At 43.2% G+C, this 20,473-nt stretch overlaps 1 protein-coding gene across 1 annotated transcript in view; it reads right to left on the bottom strand.

Moving 5' to 3' along the window:
* Positions 1-20,473, bottom strand: part of wipf2b (WAS/WASL interacting protein family, member 2b) — a 57,148-nt gene that overhangs the window by 7,020 nt on the left and 29,655 nt on the right. The window contains exons 2-6 of the mRNA XM_085966549.1: positions 15,121-15,251; positions 14,693-14,825; positions 14,057-14,191; positions 10,854-11,510; positions 1,803-2,012 (exon numbers count right to left, since the gene is read on the bottom strand). Coding sequence (XP_085822675.1) covers positions 1,803-2,012; positions 10,854-11,510; positions 14,057-14,191; positions 14,693-14,825; positions 15,121-15,186 — 1,201 coding nt within the window. The 5' untranslated portion in view covers positions 15,187-15,251. The remainder of the gene's footprint in view (positions 1-1,802; positions 2,013-10,853; positions 11,511-14,056; positions 14,192-14,692; positions 14,826-15,120; positions 15,252-20,473) is intronic.

The raw sequence follows: 20,473 nt of genomic DNA, 5'->3' as shown, positions 1-20,473 counted from the left end.
GAAATAGCCTAGCAAGTTGTATCAAACCGCTACAAAAAAGATATACCACACGGGCTGCAGCGGTTCAAGAAGGCGGTTCACCACCACCTTCTCGAGGGCAATTAGGGATGGGTAATAAACACTGGCCTTGCCAGAGACGCCCACACTCCGTGAATACATTTTTAAAAAACAAGACCCGGCTCAGGGTTAAAAGTAGTTTCCCTTTGAGTTGCCCACTTTTGCCAAGTAAAAAACGGGATAGAAGCAGAACAGAAGCAGGGCAAGGGGCGTGAGCATGTCTGGCGTTCCTGCTGATGACCCTCGATAACTAACACCTCCACATTAGAAAACAAACACGTTTATGGAAAAGCGGGCTTTTGGAGTCCAATTTTCAGACCTGCCCAATCCAAAACTGAACAGGTGGGAACCCTATTGATGTTAAAAAGTCTCCAGTGAAATGTAACCTGACCATTTTAATCAGCTCCCGGGTACACGAGCCCACAGCAGTAATATTACTAGTTGAAACCCGAAAATCTAAACAAGCATAGGCTTATTTCTGGATTTCCCATATGGTGAGTTGTTGGATTGGCACAGTGTTCAGGTGCCCACAGGCGCATGTCTGCGTTGCCCATGTGGTGAGTTACTGACGTCAGCGGACCATGCTAATCATGGGGAGAATGGGAGCAGGGGCCAGCCACTTTCCAGTAAGAAGGGAGGAAAGACTCTCGGAGGGCAATTCACTCTGGCTGGCTCTCCCATACCTCCTAACTGTTGTCTCGAGCAGCATTGGGCGAGACACCTTCCACCCCTCTTAGCCAGGAAATGCCACACAGTAAAGGGCATCCAGAGAGGGTGAAAGAATAAAGCTTAAAAAAGAAACTAAATCCACTGTAATTTTTCCTTTCATTACATTCTTGATTTCTATTTTCAGCACTTTTCTGTTTGTTATTTCTGGAAATCAGCTAAAGCTCCCTGTCCTGATCACTAATCCCGTGACTTTAAGAGATTGTGTGAATGGGTGTTAGGTGAGGACAGGATTGGGCTCGCCTTGTGATGCCTAGCACAATGAATTAAATGTTCGTCACTCACTATCTAGGATCACACACCAAGAACGGATACGTGAGCAAGATAGTAGACAGCTGCAGGCTCCCATAGATCTAAACCCCAGGAAGGAGTCAGCACGTTCAGGAAAGGAGGAAGGGAACGTGGAGGAGGAAATTGGCAAAACAAAAGTACAAGAAACACGCAATACTTCTAATAGGGCAATGTGCGCTTCAACATGTCGACTCTTATGTAAAACTGACAGAGTTACAAGTTTCTGATTCTTTGATGTCAGTTTTGTCCTGTTTGCATCTGGCTGTAGTGACGGAAACTGCACACTTTTTAAATAGGATACACCCGGTGTGTGTTAATCGCTCATGCAACTGAGTGATCCAGCCGAGGATAAATATTACAATATTACAAGCACGGCCAGTAGGAGACAGGAATTCCTGTCACAAAAACATTTCAGGATGTTTTCATAAATAAAAGGAAAGAAGTTCATTCTGTGCCATTGTTCATATGATGGGAACTACAAAAAAGAAAAAGTGACAGAAACAGCTCGAATTTATCTGTTCTGAAAGCTACCATTTTGCATGTAGCCAACAAGCTGCAGAAACAAACAACCAACAAGCTGCAGAAACAAACAACCAACATGCGCAAAACTGTGAATGGGCCGCAAAAAAAAAAAATTAGGGGAAACATTGCAGACAACCCCATTGTTGAGGGAGCGATAAAACAGATTTTAAAACAGCAGCAATTTGGCACTTTTTCCCTCCTTTTACCTAGAAATGATTTGGATGATGATCCAACAGGGTCTCTGTGTCCGTTTCTTATGGGCGGAGGTGGGGGAGGGGGTGCAGGAGTCCGCATTGGAGGTGGTGGTGGTGGCTTCCCTCGATTTGGAGGGTCCGAAGAGGGTGTCCTGTACGGCGGTGGCGGGGGAGGGGCCTCTCGAGCTCCATTCCGCATTGCAGGGGGAGGTGGTGGGGGAGCTGCAGAGAAAAAGTTAAACGCTTAACAAGTTATGTCAAGTGCCACATGGAAAAATACATTTAATATTAAACACAAGAAGCTTGTTAGTTATATAAAACTGCACACAACCAGAAGGAGCGAATCCTGCAAGATTTGATGGTGATCACTGTAGACAAAAGGGAGAGATTCATTTCAAAAAATGGAACTTGGTGAGATCCATCAAATGACACTCTTAAAACTCATGCAAGTCAAATGATCACTTAGTACTGTTGTCCTGTTTGTGTTTCACTTTCTTCTCGGGTACAGTCTCCTACGCTGCAGTCAATGTTTGCAGACACAAGCAGTTTCTTAATAAAACACAAAGCAGATACCCATTATACCTCAGTCCCCCATTATACTGCACCCCTCTTCCCCCCACCCCCACCTAATGTCACTTTACAGTTTGTTCTGAAGAATGTAACCATTTTAGGAAAGTGACAGGACCTGCGAGAGTGGCCTACAGTGGATAACTCCGATTTATTACAGCTGGATGTTGGGAGAAATTTTTTTTTTTTTTTTTTTTAGAAAGCGCTGTAATAGATGCAAAAATATTGGAACAGGAGTGGAATTAGCCTGCCCCTGCTTATCCAGACTCTCTCTAATATATAAAAGAAAATTCTTGGAACCCAAAGGCACAAAGAATATCTAAAGACCATTCTCTTGAGTAATACTCGATTGAAAAGTTCTTGGTAGGCTTGTGTTGGGAACCATTAGCAGAAAGCTTCATCAGATTTATCAGTTTTTATATAATCAGTCGGATCTATTTTGGAATATTCTACCAGGGAATGCCATTAAAATTGACAGTGCAAATAAATTCAAGAACAGCAATGCATTTCTGCAGAGAACACGATTGAGGCCATGTTGAGAAGACAGCTAAGGAGGAGTTTACCCCTCAAAAACAGATGATAGTTCGGGCAAATGGCCTTTATCTCAATAGAAATTCTTGCATATTATCTAGTTGAGCTGCATACGGAGCCCTACTGATCGAGTCCCTCTGCTTAAGGACGAGGTTATTTTCAGATCATCAAGCCAAGTCTAATGCTGGCTGTTGAAGGCTCTCCATGTTCTTATACAAGGGGAAAGACAATAGGTATGAAGGACACTGTAGAGAGGCTGAACACAATTAAAGATCTGGGAAGAAACTCTAGCATCCAACAATCTAGATGCTATATGGTCTACACTGTATTTGTGATGACTCCCTACACACTGCACTCAAATAAATTTGACAAAAGATGCCTGAAGTGTCTACAAATCTGACCAGAACTTGTCCATTTGAGATTCACCGACCTGAGGACCAGAATGAGTCAACAATCGCCTTTCATTTGGAGAACTCTAAATTATCAAGACCGTTTCACTTTGTTTGCATGACATCTATTCTCATTCCCTTCCCCATCCCCCAATGGCTCAACAAGGAAGTAGGCGAGTCAGACAGATAATAAAGGTCCAAGGTTCAGACCCTCCACAAGGTGAACTAGGTGATTTCAGTCAGAACAGCAGTAAGGGAAAATTGCTCAGTTCCTGTTCCTCATTGCCATCCAGCAACCTCTGCTGAAAGCGGGCGAGTGTGGATGTCGAGTGAAAACAGAATCAGGCCTGGCTGTCACCACCCCCGCCCCGCCTACAGATAGAAAGTCTGCTAACACTGACTGTTCCACACAGTCAATGCCTTTAACACAGGATGGGAAGAAAATTGCCAAGGAGGAAAAAAAACTTTATAAACGGGACTTTTCCTTGCCCTGGCCAAACAACAACAAACTGCATTTATATAGCACCTTTACTGTAGTAAAACGTCCCAAGCGCTTCACAGGAGCATTATAATTAAACCTTCATTATAGCCAAGGTTCCTTCAATTCTGGAGCACAGCCACACCAATTTCTGCAGTAATTTGAACCAAATGCTGTGGTGAGAATATAAAGATTCTACGGCAGGTCAATCTAGTTTCTGTGGCACACTAAGCGTTCTGAACATATTTATATATTACAGAACTTGCAATATTTTTTTTAATTTAAAAAGCGCCACAATACAAACATAAAAGCAGCAGGTAACCACAGTTCACACAGAAATCTTCTGAAGAAGTGAAACTGTGTCTGAAGTAGAGTGCACTTTATATCTAGGGCGGTGGACCTGTGTGTTATTTTCCTAAAGCTCTGGCGAGATTTGCGCCCGAATTGATTGGCATCGTGTGGCATTCTCTAACTGAAAGAGAAGATTTTTTTAAAAACTGCAATTAAAAGTAGGGCTTCTGCAGGGAGAGTCAATTCTGTGGCTCATACTGGTGCTGCGGAATCACAGAAGATTAGGGGATTTGATAATAGCTCAGATAGAGGTTGATGAATTGAGGAGATGAAAACGAAGTTATAGATGTCCATTAGTTTGTCTGTATTAATTATTTAGCAAGGTTTCTGTAACTCAGACTCTGGGGCTTTTGATGTAAATCTTTGACCCCTCAACATGTTAGACAAGCGGTACCAGGGATTGATCCTGATCTATGCACAGTCTGTAAAGGTCCTTCTATTTTGTCTTTCAACAGATTAGACACGTGATGATTTTTCCTTTATTCTTGAAAATCTTTTATTCTTGAAAACAGACAAACTAATGGACTTTTGAGAATGTAGGTCAAGAGTTGCACACCCAATTTTTGGGCTGTGGTTGTTCAAATTTTAGTAACTTACAGAAATTCTAACCCTAATTTAAAGGTTATTTCCTCATTTCAAAGCATGCAAATCCAATTTTTGAACCATGATTGATACTTTCCCAAAACTTTTCAGTGACTTCATAATTTGAGGTGACAATTAATGTAGAATGCTGCATTAACTGAGTATTAATGTTCTAACATAAATATGTTTTGCATTTTAAACATGTTTTTATTACATCTTTCTTTTTTGTAGTAACATTTGTTCATCTGACGAAATAAGAGAAAATGTGGTAAGGGGGAACGTGGGCCCATTAAAAACAGATGCATGTGCCACTATAATGGATTATAAGGAAATGGCAGACTTGTTAAATTAATAGACTGTATCCGTTTTCACAGTCGAGGACTTCTATCCCAGGGTATTAAAAGAAATGGGTGAGGAAATTGCACACGTTAATCATAATTTTCCAAAGCTCCCTTGATTCGGGAATTGTCCCTTTGGATTGGAAAATTGCAAATGTTACTTCACTATTTAAGAAGGGAGAAAAAAAAAAAATCAGGAAACTACAGACCTGTCAGTTTAATGTTAGTTGTGGGGAAGTGACTGGAATCTATCAATCATCGGGGACAGAGTGATTGAGCACTTGAATAAGTATGAGCTGATCAAAGAGAGTCAGCATGGATTTTTGACGGACGTGTCAAATCTGTTTGATCTGTTGAACTTTGAGGTCACCAACATGGTAGCTAGGGGATTATCCATGGATGTTATCTATATGGACTTCCAGAAGGTATTTGATAAGGTTCTACACAAGAGATTATTAGAAAAATAAAAGTGCACGGAATTGGAGGCATCATTGTGACATGGGTTGGAAAGTAGGAGATAGAGAATAGGGATAAAGGCAGAATGTGACAAGTGGTCTTCCTCACAGATTTGTAGTGGGATCTCAGCTTTGCACCACATATGTCAATGTCTTGGATGAAGGAGTAGAGTTGTACAGGAAACTCTTTTTTATCCGGCACAGACGGGACCAGCGTGGTGCCGGTTTATCAAAAAGTCTGGATTACAGAGAGTTATAGTTAAAAGGTACGAGAGCTCCGTACACAGCAACAAATCCAGGCTTCCCTGTTGCTTAGCAACAGCTGCAGGAACCCCGGCCACAGACCAAGCGTCCCTGTTGCTTAGCAACAAGTGCAGAAACCCCCGATTACACAGCCACAGATCCAGGAACGGCCACTAATATGAAGAAAAACTTAACTGAACCTACTCCTGAATTTTGCCGGTTAACCGAGATTTCTGGTTGGGTGCCGGTAAATCGAGAGTTTCCTGTATATACAAGTTTGTAGATGACACTAAGTTAGAAGGTACAATTAGGAGCAGATGGGAGCAGGAAGCTAAAAATGGACATATGGCAGTGTGTGGGCAAAACTGTGGCAGGAGGAGTGCAATGTGGGGAAGTGTGAGGTCATCAACTTTGGATCTAAGAAAGACACATCGGAATATTTTCTTAATGGTGAGAGACTAGGAACTGAGAACGAGAAAAGGGATTTAGGTGTTCAGGTCCACGAATCACTAAAAACTAGTGCACAGGTACAAAAAGTAATCAAAAAGGTAGTAAGATAAATACAGATGAGGAAGTCCATTTTAGAAGCATAAAAACAGGAGTAGGCCATTCAGTCACTCGAGCCTGTTCTGCCATTCAATTAGATCATGGCTGATCTGTATCTCAACTCCATTTACCACTTTTTCTCCATGTCCCTTGACATCCTCACAACAATAAAACTATCAATGGATAGTGCGGAAAATTCCAATTGACCCAGCAACTACAGCCTTTTAGGGAAGAGAGTTCCAGATTTCCATTACCCTTTGTGTGAAAAAACACTTCCTGATTTCACTCCTGAATGGCTAGCTCTAATTTTAAGATTATGACCCCTTATCTGAATTCCCCCACAAGAGGAAAGAGGTTCCCTGTGTTACCCTGTCAAATCCCTTTATCATTTTATGCTATCTGCCCTCGTTTTAACTCAGCCCTCCAGAATGACCCGAACCACCCATCAGTCGCTTCCTGAATGATTCCAGGATGTTTGCCTCCAGTACTCTACATGCAGATCCACCCCATGTGTTGATTATTCTTTGTGCTAGAAGTCGCTCCTGATATCAGTTATAAATATCATGGAATCATAGACTGCTCTAACACAGAAACAGGCAATGTGGTCCATCAAATCTATGCTGGTACCTTTCTTCATATGAACCAGCTAGTCTAATCCCACTCTCACTTGTTCCCCGTCCACCTCGTCAGGCAGCTAATTCCCTTTTTAAAAGAATTCCGACTCTGCATCAATCTCTACACAGACATTTTTTCTAACTTCCTCAATTTTTTTCTGATTTTAAATTTCTGTCCTCTTGTTATAGTCTCACCAACCAGTGGAAACAATCTATCACTATTTATCTTATAACTCTCCATAATCTTGAAGACCTCCATTAGGCCACCCCTCAACCCCAATGGGGGAAAAAGCTGGCAGCTTTTCAAGACTTTCTTCATAACTGTAACTGCTCAACCTGGTAACATCCGAGTGAATCTACACTGCAGTTTCTCCATTGCGTCTTGTGCCCAAAACTCACACCGTAACCAAATTTACCAGAAATCTGGTGTTGCCCTCACAAGAATCGCTTCACCAAAAAGAAAATGCTTACAAACTTTCTTGAATTGCATTTGTGTAACTGGGGAAGTTAACAGAATCAGTAACATTCTTTACTTTTGCACACTTACATGGGAATTCCAGTGACGCACTTACTAGAAAATTATTGCCATCTTATTTATTCTACTTGGACAAAAACCAAGATGCTCTAACAGCTTCCCACGAGCAGCCAGCGGGAGCGACAGTCTGATGCACAGCACGTCGCCATATGCCAGCTCTAAAAATAAACTATATCTGACGTGACTGGCAACAAATTTGGAAGAATTCTTTTCTTGCAGCCAAACTCACCAGCTGCGGCTTAAAAATAGAAATGCTCCCAATCACTGCAGAGATTAAATATATTTGTTTTCAGTGGCAGCAGTTGGATATGGCCATTCTGTGTATCAAAATAAGATTCCCAAAGGGTGCTGCAAATTCTGACTAACAGTAGAATTTGCTACAAAGGACACGTCTTTTATATATACTCACTGTGTTGAAATCAAAACTTGCTGCATTCTCTCCTACCCCAACTCATTTTCTCGGGTCTTCAAAACGGTTAGAAACTCCTTATCTGCCTCAGTTTTCCCTTCTTCTTGCAAACTAAGATTTTAAAAATCTAAGCTTGCAGTCACCTACTCACTGCTCCTTTATCATACTCTTTTCAACCTTGGTGTCCTAAAACTATGGGCCTTCACCAAGGTTTCTCAACTTATTTTTTGGTGTGGTCCTCTTTAAATATTCTGAAGTCCAATGAACTGGACATGATGACATATTAAGAAATGTCATAGTCTAACAGCACAGGAGGCAGACATTCGGCCCATCAAGTCCGTGCTGGCTCTCTGTAGAGCAATCCAGTCAGTCCCATTCCCCCACTCTATCCCCGCAGCCCTGCAAGTTTATTTCCCTCAAGTGCCTATCCAGTCTCCCCTTGAAAACATTGAGTGTCTCCGCTTCCACCACTTCCGTCAGCAGCGAGTTCCAGGTCCTCACCACTCGCTGCGTAAAAAAGTTTTTCCTCACATCCCCCCTGCATCTCTTGCCCAAAACCTTAAATCTGTGTCCCCTAGTCCCTATACCATCAACTAGTGGGAACAGCCTTTCCCCGTCTAGCCTATCCAAACCCGTCATAATCTTGTACACCTCTATCAAATCACCCCTCAACCTCCTTTGCTCTAACGAAAACAAATCCAGCTTCTCCAACCTGTCCTTGTAGCTAAGATCCCCCATTGATACTCTGAGTATTCTAGCCTTGCCCTGCGCCTCTAAGCATATATCACCTTCTTTGTCTCTAATAGGCCCCACCCTGCCTCTTACTACCCGCTTACTGTTTACATGCCAGTAGAAGATTTTTGGGTTCCCTTTTATGTTAACCACCATTCTACTCTCATATTCTCTCTTTGCCAATCTTATTGTCATCTTCACACCCCCTCTCAACTTATTGCATTTGGTTTGGTTCTCCCTTGAAGAATTCACCTGACATGCGTCATACACCCTCTTTTTTTGTTTCATCATCTTCTCTATTTCCCTCGTTATCTAAGGACCCCTTGCTTTAGTTCCCTTACCCTTCCCTCTTGTTGGAATGTACCTAGTCTGTACTTGTAACATGTCCTCCTTCAAGATCACCCATTGCTCCGTTGCAGTTTTTCCTGTCAGTCTTTGGTTCCATTTTACCTTGGCTAGATCCTTTCGCATCCCATTGAAGTTAGCCTTATTCCAGTTTAGAAGTTCCACTCTAGATTGTTTCTTGCTCCTCTCCATTGCTAATCTAAATCTTATAATACGATGATCACTCGTACCCAAGTGTTCTCCCACAGACACTTGGTCGACCTGGCCCACCTCATTCCCCAGCACCAGATCCAGCAATGCCTCCTTTCCTAGTTGGGCCAAGTACATATTGGTCAAGGAAATTCTCCTGAACACATTTCAGAAATTTCTCCCCTCCTTTCCCTTTACCCTAGCATTATTCCAATCGATATTTGGGTAATTAAAGTCCCCCAATATCTACACTATAGCTCTTGCATATCTCTGCTATTTCCCTGCAGATTTGCTCCTCTACCTCCCTCTATTTGGAGGCCTATAGAATACCCCCAATAGTGTGATCATACCCTTTTTGCTCCTCAACTCTAACCAAATGGATTCTGTCCTTGTCCCCTCAAGAACATCCTCCCTTTCCAACACTGCAATGTCTTCCTTAATCAGCACTGCCACCCCAACACCCTTTTCTCCTTCCCTATCTTTTCTGAACACTTTGTACCCTTGAATATTAAGTGCCCAGCTTCTCCAACTTGTCCTTGTAGCTAAGATCCCCCATCTCCGGAACCAATCTGGTAAATCTCCTCTGCACCCTCTCAAGGGCCTTCACATCCTTCCTAAAGTGTGGTGACCAGAACTGGATGCAATACTCCAATTGTGGCCTAACCAGCACTTTATAAAGGTTCAGCTCAACTTTTATACTCAATACCTCTATTTATGAAGCCCAAGATCCCATATGCTTTGCTAAAACCACTCTCTCAATATGTCCCGCCCCCTTCAGGGACCTATGCACATTAACTCCCAGGTCCCTCTGTCCCTGCACACTCTTTAAAACTGTGCCATTAAGTGTATATTGCCTCTCCCTGTTCCTTCTGCCAAAATGCATCACCTCACACTTCTCGGTGTTAAATTCCATCTGCCACTTGTCTGCCCATTCTGCTAACCTTTCTATGTCCTGTTGCAGTCGAATGGCAGTCAAATGTGAAGACATTACCACGAAGAACATTGCAGTTGTTACTGTATGCTTATTCCATTAAAACAACATTTTACAGAGCAAGTGCTTTAACAGGTGTTTTAGCTCAATTTCCCCCACCTCCCTAAGTCACTCACAAGCTGCTGGGAATCCCTGGCTCAAGACCGCACAAAGTGGAGGAGAAGCATCTGGGAAGGCGCCGAACACCTTGAGTCTCTTCGCCGGGAGCAAGCAGAAGCCAAGCGCAGGCAGCAGAAGGAGCGCACGTCAACCCAAGCGCCCCACCCACCCGCCCCTTCAACCACCGTCTGCCCCACCTGTGACAGAGACTGTAGGTCCCGCATTGGACTCATCAGTCACCTGAGAACTCATTAAAAATGTGGAAGCAAGTCATCCTCGGTTCCGAGGGACTGCCTAAGAAGAAGCTGTATAGTCCATAAACTGCCGGCAACCCCCAAGCAGCCACTCGTACAGTGTGTGCTGGGAAGCTATTTGACCACGGAGGCCCAGAGGTTGATCAGGCGCAGCATTCATGATGCTGCATTCATCCAATGTCCACACACATCCAATTTTCAATTGTGATCAGTGGATCAGCAGCAGGAACCAGATTTGAATTTTCCCCTCCCTAACCCAGCGATGAAGCCTGCTTTTAAAATCAATCCATTTTCAAATGGTTTCTTGTACACATAAGGCAACTTTTCTACTATTGTTCATAAAATGCGTTCGCTTCCGAGTTTCATCAGTTGCCCACTGTATTTGATCTCTATTGCACACACAGAAAGCTCTTACCTGCACCTCGGTTTGGCGGATCTCTAGCAGGTGGCGGTGGTCGGTTCTGGGAGGGTGAAGGAGACGGAGGGGGAGGAGCGGCTCCCCGCATTAATCCCGTTGACTTGCGCGATAACGAATTGTGTCTCTGCGGTAATTCTGGGGCAGCCTCACTCCCTGGACTGGAAGGGCCATTATGTACATGGGGAGGCTGCCTGTAAGGTGGGGGAGGGGGTGGCAAAGGTTGGCTCTGAATGCTACTAAGCCTAGGATTGATTGGTGATGGGGGAGGCTTGACAGATGGAGGGGCAGGAGGTCCATCTCTATTGCCAGGAGTCCTTTGTCCTGGAGTAGGAGGCAAAGGCTTTTCTCTGTTGTATGGTCCACTGGAATGAGTTCTGCTGCTGTGCATAGGTGGCGGAGGCGGATTTGTACGTCTTCCAATTGGAGGAGGCGGTGGCGGTGCTGATGCGCTGTGCCTCACACCTCCGGCACTACTGGGGCGGGATGTGCTGGAAAGGTCTGGTAATGAAGGTCGGTGAACTCTTGGAAGCTCTGGTGGAGACGTTTTACTCTGTGAATCAGAATCATCGCTGTAGCGGTTACTGCTAGAAGGAGGTCGAGGAGCAGCTGATCTCGTGACAGGTGGATTTGGTGCTGTTTTACTGGATGTAGAATCTGAAATAAAAGGGATAAGCGATTGAAATGTAAAGTGCTGTACTTTAGAAACTACACCCTAGGCTCCCTGATGGTTTAGTGAGTTTGTCCCATGACTAGTGAATGATACAAACTAGAAAGGCCCGAGATTCAGTCCCAGACTGCAGCGTTATCTGGTCTCAGCTGGGCAGCAGTAGGGTAGCTACAATTGGCCTGAACGTCCCAGGGTTAGAGGGGAGTGTTCAGATTCCTCGCGCCTAACTGCTATCTGTTGACCCCTATTGGAAGCATGCGCCTGGACCTCAACTGTAGACAGAAATTGCCTATGATATACTCGCGATCAAAAAGCCTGTCAACAGTCATTGTCAAGGCTCACTTGGGCAAGGTACCAGAGTGTGTCCGTGACACCATATTACAGTAAGGAGTCAACACTGTGGGGAGAGAAGAGTGGAGGAGTGGCCATTCTTCCAATACGAGTCTGGATGGCTAGCCCGGCTGGATATTCAACCATATAGGCATCATACACAAGTGTGTTTCAGTCCTCATCCCATGCCACACATGCATATTTTCCAGCTGGAGTCTTTGCATAGCAAACAGGAGCGGGAATTCTGGTTGGTTTTCTCCCCCCCCCCCCCCCCCACCCCACCCCACCCCCTCGTCCTTAGCTTTTGGATGGGGGAGAAAAATTAAAAAAATTCCACTGAAATAATTGCGTCCTTCACTGCATCAGTTTTATAATTATTGACTTTTTTGCAGCAGAAAAATCAAACATACTTCATCTGCGTAATCATGCTGCTGACCTTTAGCCAGTTCTAGTTTGGTGACTGGCAGGTAAACAGGAGCCTAACACAGGTCAATAGCCTGAGTGCACAAACTGGCACAGCTTGATCTTACCCGCACTTTTGCAAAAACTTAATTACCTCTTTCAATGTGGCCAACGCGAGAAGCTTGATTGCTTCAGTAAATGGCAGCTTCACCTCCCACCTACTGTGGGGCACTGCAGCTTTAATGCAAGGTGATAATGTAGCAGAATATAACTAGAACGGTCACACATTTTAAATTTTACAGCCCATTGAGGGAAGGGAGAAATCATATGCAAACATGGAAGTCTGATAGAAAATTAATTGATGCTAGGAATCAGATATTGGAGTGGTGGTTTGGATACAAAACCGACTTTCATGAGCCCAGGAGTCTTCTCACAACAGTAACTAGGACTAAAAAGAGAAAATGCTGGAAATACTCAGCAGGTCAGGCAGCTTCTGTGGAGAGAGAAACAGGGTCAATGTTTCAGGTTGATGGCCTTTCATCATAACCTTCTAATGAAGGGTCATCGACCTGAAACATTAACTCTGTTCCTCTCTCTAAAGAGGCTGCCTGATCTGCTGAGTATTTCTCGCATTTTCTTTTTATTTCAGATTGCCAGCATCTGCAGTACAGGAAACTTTGGTTTATCCGGAGGTTAACTGTCTGGAATGCTCGAGCCACCGGCAAAAATCAGGAGCCGTTTCGTTAGTTTTTTTTTCTTTTCGTTGCTTTTTTTTCCCCACCAGTCAGGCTCTGCAAGGTCTCGCTGAAGCTGTTGCTAAGCTACAGAGATGCTTGCAAGGTACGGCCGACTGTTTAGAAGCAAGCAACAGGGTTTGTTGCCAGATACGGAGCTCAAAATCTCCGTATGTTTCAACATTAGCGCTGGTTTGTCCAGCAGTTTTGATGGGACGGCAACAGCTCGGTCCCGTCGGTGCTGGATAGCACAAAGTTTCCTGTATTTTGCTTTTGTAGCAACCTGGACTAGTTGTAGAGTATAGCGAGGCATGTTGCAAATTGGCAACATCACGACAGGTCTTTCCAAATGAAGGCTTAACTCTTCAATACTTAACTGCAGTATAAGACTGGGTAATATTAATATATGCATACATATACATATATACACACACACACACACATATAAGAAATAACTTGCATTTATATAGTCTTTTTCACAACTTAAGGAGGTCCCAAACCATTTTCTCACCAAAAAAGTACTTTTTAAAGTCTATTCACTATTGCAATGTAGGAAACGCGGGCGCCAATTTGCGTATAGCAAGGTTCCACAAGCAGCAATGAGATAAATGACCAGATAATCTGTTATGGTAATGTTGGTTGAGGGATAAATATTGGCCAGGGAATCAGGAAGAACTCCAGTGCTCTTATTGGAATAGTGCAATGGGATCTTTTACATCCACCCAAGTGGGAAGACGCGGCCTCGGTTAGCGCCCCATCCGAAAGATGGCACTTCCGACAGTGCAGCACTCCCTCAGTACTGCACTCAAGTGCCAGTTGGGTCATGCATACAAGTACCTGGAGTGGAACTAGATCAATTCTACCACGTTTGTGGCTCAGAGCTGTGCTACATAGTGTCATGATGCTGTCGGAGAGCTGAAATTATTATTTTTTTTTAAAAATCTTCTCTCATTGCCGATATCAGAACAGCTTTACTGACAACCAGTTATCTCAAAGGGTACTACAATCCACATAGCAACAATCACGAAGCTGAACCTCTCTAAACTAAGAGAGTTTGCCCAAAGTACCTGAATTGTCTCTGTGTCCTACTGGACGAAGCTTTGGAACTCCACCCTGAAACAAACCACCCATTGGTGGGACTGGCCCTCCAGACACATGTCCTGCACCAAATCCACCACCACCACCGCCTCCTCCTTTAGGAGCTGCAGATAAAGAAAGAGATGTTATTAAACATGCACAATGATAACTAGCTTTTTGATGGATTTCAGTGGCATCTAATCATTTGATGTGGCACAAGTAGCAAAAACTCAGCCCAGGCATAAATCAGCAAGTAATTTAAATCATACTTAGCGTGCATCACTGTCACCAGGTTTATTCAGTGTTTTAGTACCAATAGGAAAAAAAAATTGAACTAAGCCAATACACATTGTACATTACACTTCTTCTTGTATGGTGCTCTTAATTCATCATCATCTCAAATTGCCTTCTAAACTAAGGAGAAAGCACCAGTACTTCACCATAGTTTTAAACAACTTAACATACCCCTGCCAAACAGATCCCAAGTTTGAAAAGACAAAATCTGTAATTGTACTGCTGGGGATTTCACAGTTTTTAAGTGAACATCGTGCAACAATGTCAAAAACTCACCATTATGATTTACTGAAATCGCAGTAACATCACTGCTGTTCACTTTTGACACTTACTTTCAAGAATTGGGGCACTTCTATCATTTGCATTGGTCACTTTTCGAAGTTTGGCTCCCTTTGTGATATCACTTAAGAGCGCCCCTCGATTACGGTGTTCGTCTCTGCTCAACTTAGGTGTAACTGTATTTGCCTGTTTAAAAAGATTAAAATTAACCAAAAATATATATATATTTTAAATTGCTGCTACAAAGCTCTTGGCAAATTACAACTGAAGACTATGGTGGAAAAATTCAGTGGCGCCCCCTTTGGGGCGGTAACTTCGCCGGGGCAATACTTTCCGTGGTAGCGCCCCAAGCAGGAGGCGGGGTGCTAATAAAAGCACTCCCCCTCCTTCCTGAGGCTTGAGAGTTAACTTTTAACCAATATGAAATTACAGGCAATCCCCCAAACTGTCACATTTAGTGCCCCCAAGCCTTTTTTCTTACCTGATTAAAGGCTGGAGGTGGAGGGGGTGCAGCAGGCGGGGGTGGGGGTGGCGGAGGTATTGGCATATTTTCCCACTGCCTGCTGGTTCAGTCTCTATTGTATTTCACAGTGTTCTGGGTCATTCATATACCTGAAAAATAAGCAAATACTGTGCAATCAGGGTACAGAATTTCTTCTACATCACCATCAATTGGTATTTCAAAACTTAATACCCACCCCCCCACTCCTGTCCAGAAAGCACTGGTTTATAATGATGTACTGATCCAGAGATTCCCAACAGCCCTCCAGTATTTCATTCGTAGTCATTCTTCATGCATGAATCAAGGCAGTGTGCGTCAGCAGAAATTCAACCGTGGGGGCTTGACCGGCAAACACGTTCCTATCCTCACGCAACATTCTCACACTGCACATTCCAGCAGGGTCGTGGCATAGAATTCAGGAGTAGGAACCCTAACCAAGGCTCCTGGTTTGCAGCTTACTCAGAAAAATGGACAGAATCACAGTATCCAATCCCCCAAAACAAGGGTTAGTCTTGCGCTGTGTGGAACAGTTCTGCCCATTTGCTCTTCATTTTTAAATTATTCCCTCTAGTTTTTGATCTCTTTCTGAATATAAACAATTGTTTCGATGAGTTTTTATCCACCTTCATAATTAGGTCATCTTGAAGTATTCTCCTATTCAATGAGAACAAGCCCCGCTTCCTCAATATTTTCCCAACTTAAGATTCCAGCGTTAAGGAATCATCTTGATGTTGCACCCTCAAGGGTCAGAACATCCTTTCTTATGATACGATGAGCAGTGTCGCACAGAGTACTCCTGGTAGAGTTCCTACAATAAAAAGATGCAGCCATGCATTGGGCTGTTTCAATAATCTCAAAATTTGTGTCTTGGAATAGCCCATTACATAATTATCATTCATCACTTTTTTTGTAGTGGGACTAGAATTGCTGGATGAAATGTCTATTGGCTAGAAGAGTCTCTACATCAGATGATGTATAACACAAAACACACCTATTTGGCACTAACTGGGACAGTCACTCAGAAAGTGGTAAAAGGAAAATGTCTTACAGGTGCAGCAGGGGGTGATCGACTGATGTTGGCACTGAGGCATATCTCTGCAGGAGAGCAGAAGAATCACTACTTTGTATGCGTGTATGCTATACCTGCATTGGGAATGCCTGCTTGCAAAAAGCACCCAGTCTACAACATCTGAGAATCAATCGCTTACCTGCATTATCCTCAACTTCAATCCATAACATGTGTTGTGTCAGCCACTTGTATAATTTTTTCAACGGACATAAAATCCACCCATATCCATATGATCACCCCACTTCCAGCTTTGTTCAGCTTAACCCTTCTGTAAATCATAAACCCCCTAACACTGTAATCTCCCAGGCATGTGACCATATATAAAAAAGGGCAGACAAGACTGCGCCTCCAGATACTTTTTCTCATACTCAGTGCATGAACTGATACCACAGGCATTCCCACATTTTCTAGGAACCCAAACAAATTTATATATGGAGTAACCTGGGAAGTAGCATGCCCTAGGTAAACAATAATCCAGTTTACCACTGATGTGCAACGCAAGCAGTGACTCTAAACTACTCCAACTAACAGACAAATAACACTCCGAAAGACTGTATATCTCCAGCTATATTATTAAAGAAGGATTTGCATTTATTTAATTTCCTCAGTCTATCACAAAGTGGTTCACAGCCAATGAACTATTTTTCAAGTGTAGCACTGTTGTTTTGTAGGCAAATACAGCAGCCAACTCACACAGAAAAGATCCAACCAGCAGCAAATGAGACAAATGACCAACGAGTGTAATCTGCTTTGGTGCTGTTGGTTGAGAGAGGAACATTGGCCGGGGCGCCAGGAGAATTCTCTGCTCCGCTTCAAATACTGGCATGGAAACTTTTATCTCCAAAAGGCAACACCTACAATAATTCAGCACTCCATTAATACTGCAGCGAAGTGCTCAAATCCCATAATGAGGCTTGAACACACAACTGTATGACTCAGAGGTGAAAGTGCTGCCAGCGAGTAAAGCTGAATACATCATCTAGGCTGGCACTTTATTGGAGCATTAAGTCAAATTGAACAGAGGCAAAAGTCAAACAATAGAGATACAAATCACAGAGGTGCAATGAATTTATAAAAATCTTGTCATCTCAAAGCTCTCAGACTTCAGAGGTAACAGTCTTAGTTCAGACCAATGTCTGTGAAACAAAATTTACGACTTCAAATTGGATTTTCAGTGTTCCACTAATCCTACCTTGTAGCTGCCTGGCAAACTCGAGTTTCACTCAAGAAGCTAGATTCGAGCCTAGGTTTATACTTTTCAACCCTTTGAAGTCTAAGCTGTGGAAAGACAATTGACAGAAATTGCTCTCAAATTAAAAGTCAGATACTTCTTGCAGTGACAGACCCATCAATCAAATTAGATTGCACATGGATTGAGGAGGCTGCCTGGCTACCAGCTTCAGGCCAGTCACCCACCTTCAGAAGAAATTTTAACCTAATGAGGGACTGTTTATGACCAAACCATGTGAACAGAGGCAAAAGCAACTACATTTGAAGTAGCAACTACAGGAAACTTTCGATTAACCGGCACCTAAATAACCGGAAATGTCGGTTAACCGGCAAAATTCAGGAGTAGGTTCAGGTAACTTTTTTTACTTGCCTTCCTCCATGTGTTGCTATGCAAGGGTGTGGCTGCAGCTGTTGCTAAGCTACAGAGACGCTTGCAACTTGTGGCCATTGTTTTGAACCTGTTGCTAAGCAACAGGGTTTGTTGCTTTATACGGAGCTCTCAGCTCCATATCTTTTGCTATAGCTTTCGGTTATCCGGAATTTTTGATGAACCGGCACCACGTCGGTCCCGTCCGTGCCGGATAAAAAAAAGTTTCCTGTACATGCGAGACAGGGTACAAGTGTTATACATACATTAAAAAACCAGGCAGACGCAAACCTGTTACAGGTAAAAGCAAAGAAACCTTTCCTAAATCTCCCCATCTTAATCGAGTAAAAAGGTAAAATATCAATGTGCTTATGATTCAGAGGAAAATTGATCTTCAACCAGTCACTGCAGCAATAATGACACCTCCAACAGTGCAACACTCCCTAGTACTGCACTTAAAATGTCAGCCTAGATTATGTGCTTAAGTCTCTGGAGTGGGACTTGAACCCACGACCTACTGACTCAGAGGCGAGTGAGCTAGCACTGAACCAAGGCTGACAAAATTATTCACTTTTATCTACAAGGTCTTGATAAGGTAATGAGTGTTCCCAAGCAACAGTCTGCAAAGGTATCAATGGCAAGTGTTAATTAATTCTAAGTGTTGTGTTTTTCAAATGATTCACATGGAGACCATTTCCCCAATTGTTGGATCCACTCCCTAATATTGCAATAGCTTAAGCAACAGTAGCTGAGAGAATATCCTACCATTAAACTGGATATGAACTACAGGAAACGCTCGTTTAAACGGCACCTAAATATCCAGAATTCTCTATTAACCGGCAAAATTCTCACTCCGAAAACAACACAATAACCTTCCGGACTCAATATCGAGTTCAGCAATTTCAGATCATAAGCTCGGCCCCCATTTCATTTTCTCTTGTAATTGTTCCACTCCTTTCCACACCCCCCCCTTTCCTTTTGTTTCTCTCTCACACCTGGCAGCTATCTTTTGCCCTGCCAGTACACTTTACACCTAATCCCAGCCTATTACCATCTCGTCTAGCTTCTAATCTCTTTTACTTCTTTTGTTTCTTTTATTCTTTTGTCCGATCGCAGCCCTGCCTTCGATCTAGTTTCTTTTCTTTCCAGTTTTGAAGAAGGGTTCAACCCGAAACGTCAACTCAAATTTCTCTCCACGGATGTTGCCTGACCTGCTGAGTTTTTCCAACATTTTCTGTTGTTATTTCAGATTTCCAACATCTGCAGTATTTTGCTATCGTCACAATAACCAGCAATGTTGCCGAGTCAGAGTCGCTCGCGGTGGCCGAGTTAGTCAGTGGGGGTAGTTCTCCAAACTACCACTACTCGGCTTCTTGGTGCTGTCGGAAGTCGGAACACCTCAATACCCCTGTAACAGGAGTCTGACTCTCCCGCGCCGCAAGTAGTCTCTTCTGATCCGCCATTTTACAGGGGTACTGTGCGTCTCCCCCGCTGCTGGTAGTCATTGCATTGCATTACCCTCAACTGGCAGTACTGTACTTAATCAAGCATCTTCCACCATCCATTTAACACAACATTCTGTAGGTGAGTACCCAATTACTGTATACTGCACATTTCTTATTTTTCTTTGTTAAAAATAGCCTCTGTAGATAACCCTCTCCGTGATCCGGAATTTTTGATCAACCGGCAACACGCCGGTCCCGTCGGTGCCGGATACCAAAGAGTTTCCTGTACTCAGAAAACTGCATCTGTTTCTGTGCTTTCCTTCCCACCCGCACTGCCACCACCCGCCCCCAGCCACGTCCTCGTAAATTCATTCAGTCTTTATCTCCTTGCAAGCTGCTAGTTAAACGAACTCACTGTGTGGGATTAGTTACGTTTCGGTGACAATGACTTTAACCGGTGTTCTTTCACAAGTGTGAAACACCCATAAAATCATCATCTCCACAGATTATTTGTACAGCAGCAATTTAAACAAGAGTGCCGTGGAGCAGTCTTTTCATCAGTTTGTCTGGAATCTGGCCAATCTGCTGACAGCTGCTGTTTCGGTGGAATTTCAAGTTTACCCAAAGCAACATCAAGTTCAACAGTGATGAAACTACAGTGAACTTGCTTCAGCTGTCTGGGCATATCCTTTAGGAGACCTGCAAAAGGGTTTATCTGCACTGGGAGAGGTACTGCAGCCATGTTCAGTCGTTACTGGTGTTGTTCTTGGCTTTTCAATTGTTTTAAATGGTGCAGGGTTAACATGCTGTTTGAAAACATTGTTAAGCAATAATTCACTGGTGTGTGTTACTGTTTTTAAACTTGTAAATTACCACTTGTCTGGGCAATGAATGGAATGTCCACTCCCACTGAATAACTAGACACTTAAAAACTTTAACAAATTTAGCAATTGAACTACAAACTCTATATAGTTCAAAATGGTTACATTACTGGCACCTTTTTTGATAGTTAAGTTACTACTTTTAGAATGCTTCAGACAATTCAAAAAGTTTTACTTGTTACTTTTAGAAAAGCTTGTGCCACGGTACATATTCCACATCCAGAATGAGAAACTAAACTGATTTAAGCATCTGCTGCAAACCCACCATCACATCAGACCGATATAAACTGTTCAAATACTTACAGGCATGGGTGGACAAAAGTCGTATTTGTTACTTTGT

The sequence above is a fragment of the Somniosus microcephalus genome, chromosome 24, assembly GCF_052327205.1.
Source record: "Somniosus microcephalus isolate GS21.2 chromosome 24, FLI_Smic_1.0, whole genome shotgun sequence".
Taxonomy (NCBI): domain Eukaryota; kingdom Metazoa; phylum Chordata; class Chondrichthyes; order Squaliformes; family Somniosidae; genus Somniosus; species Somniosus microcephalus.
Note: the sequence above shows the minus strand (reverse complement) of the source record. Positions and strands in the feature narration are given on the sequence as shown.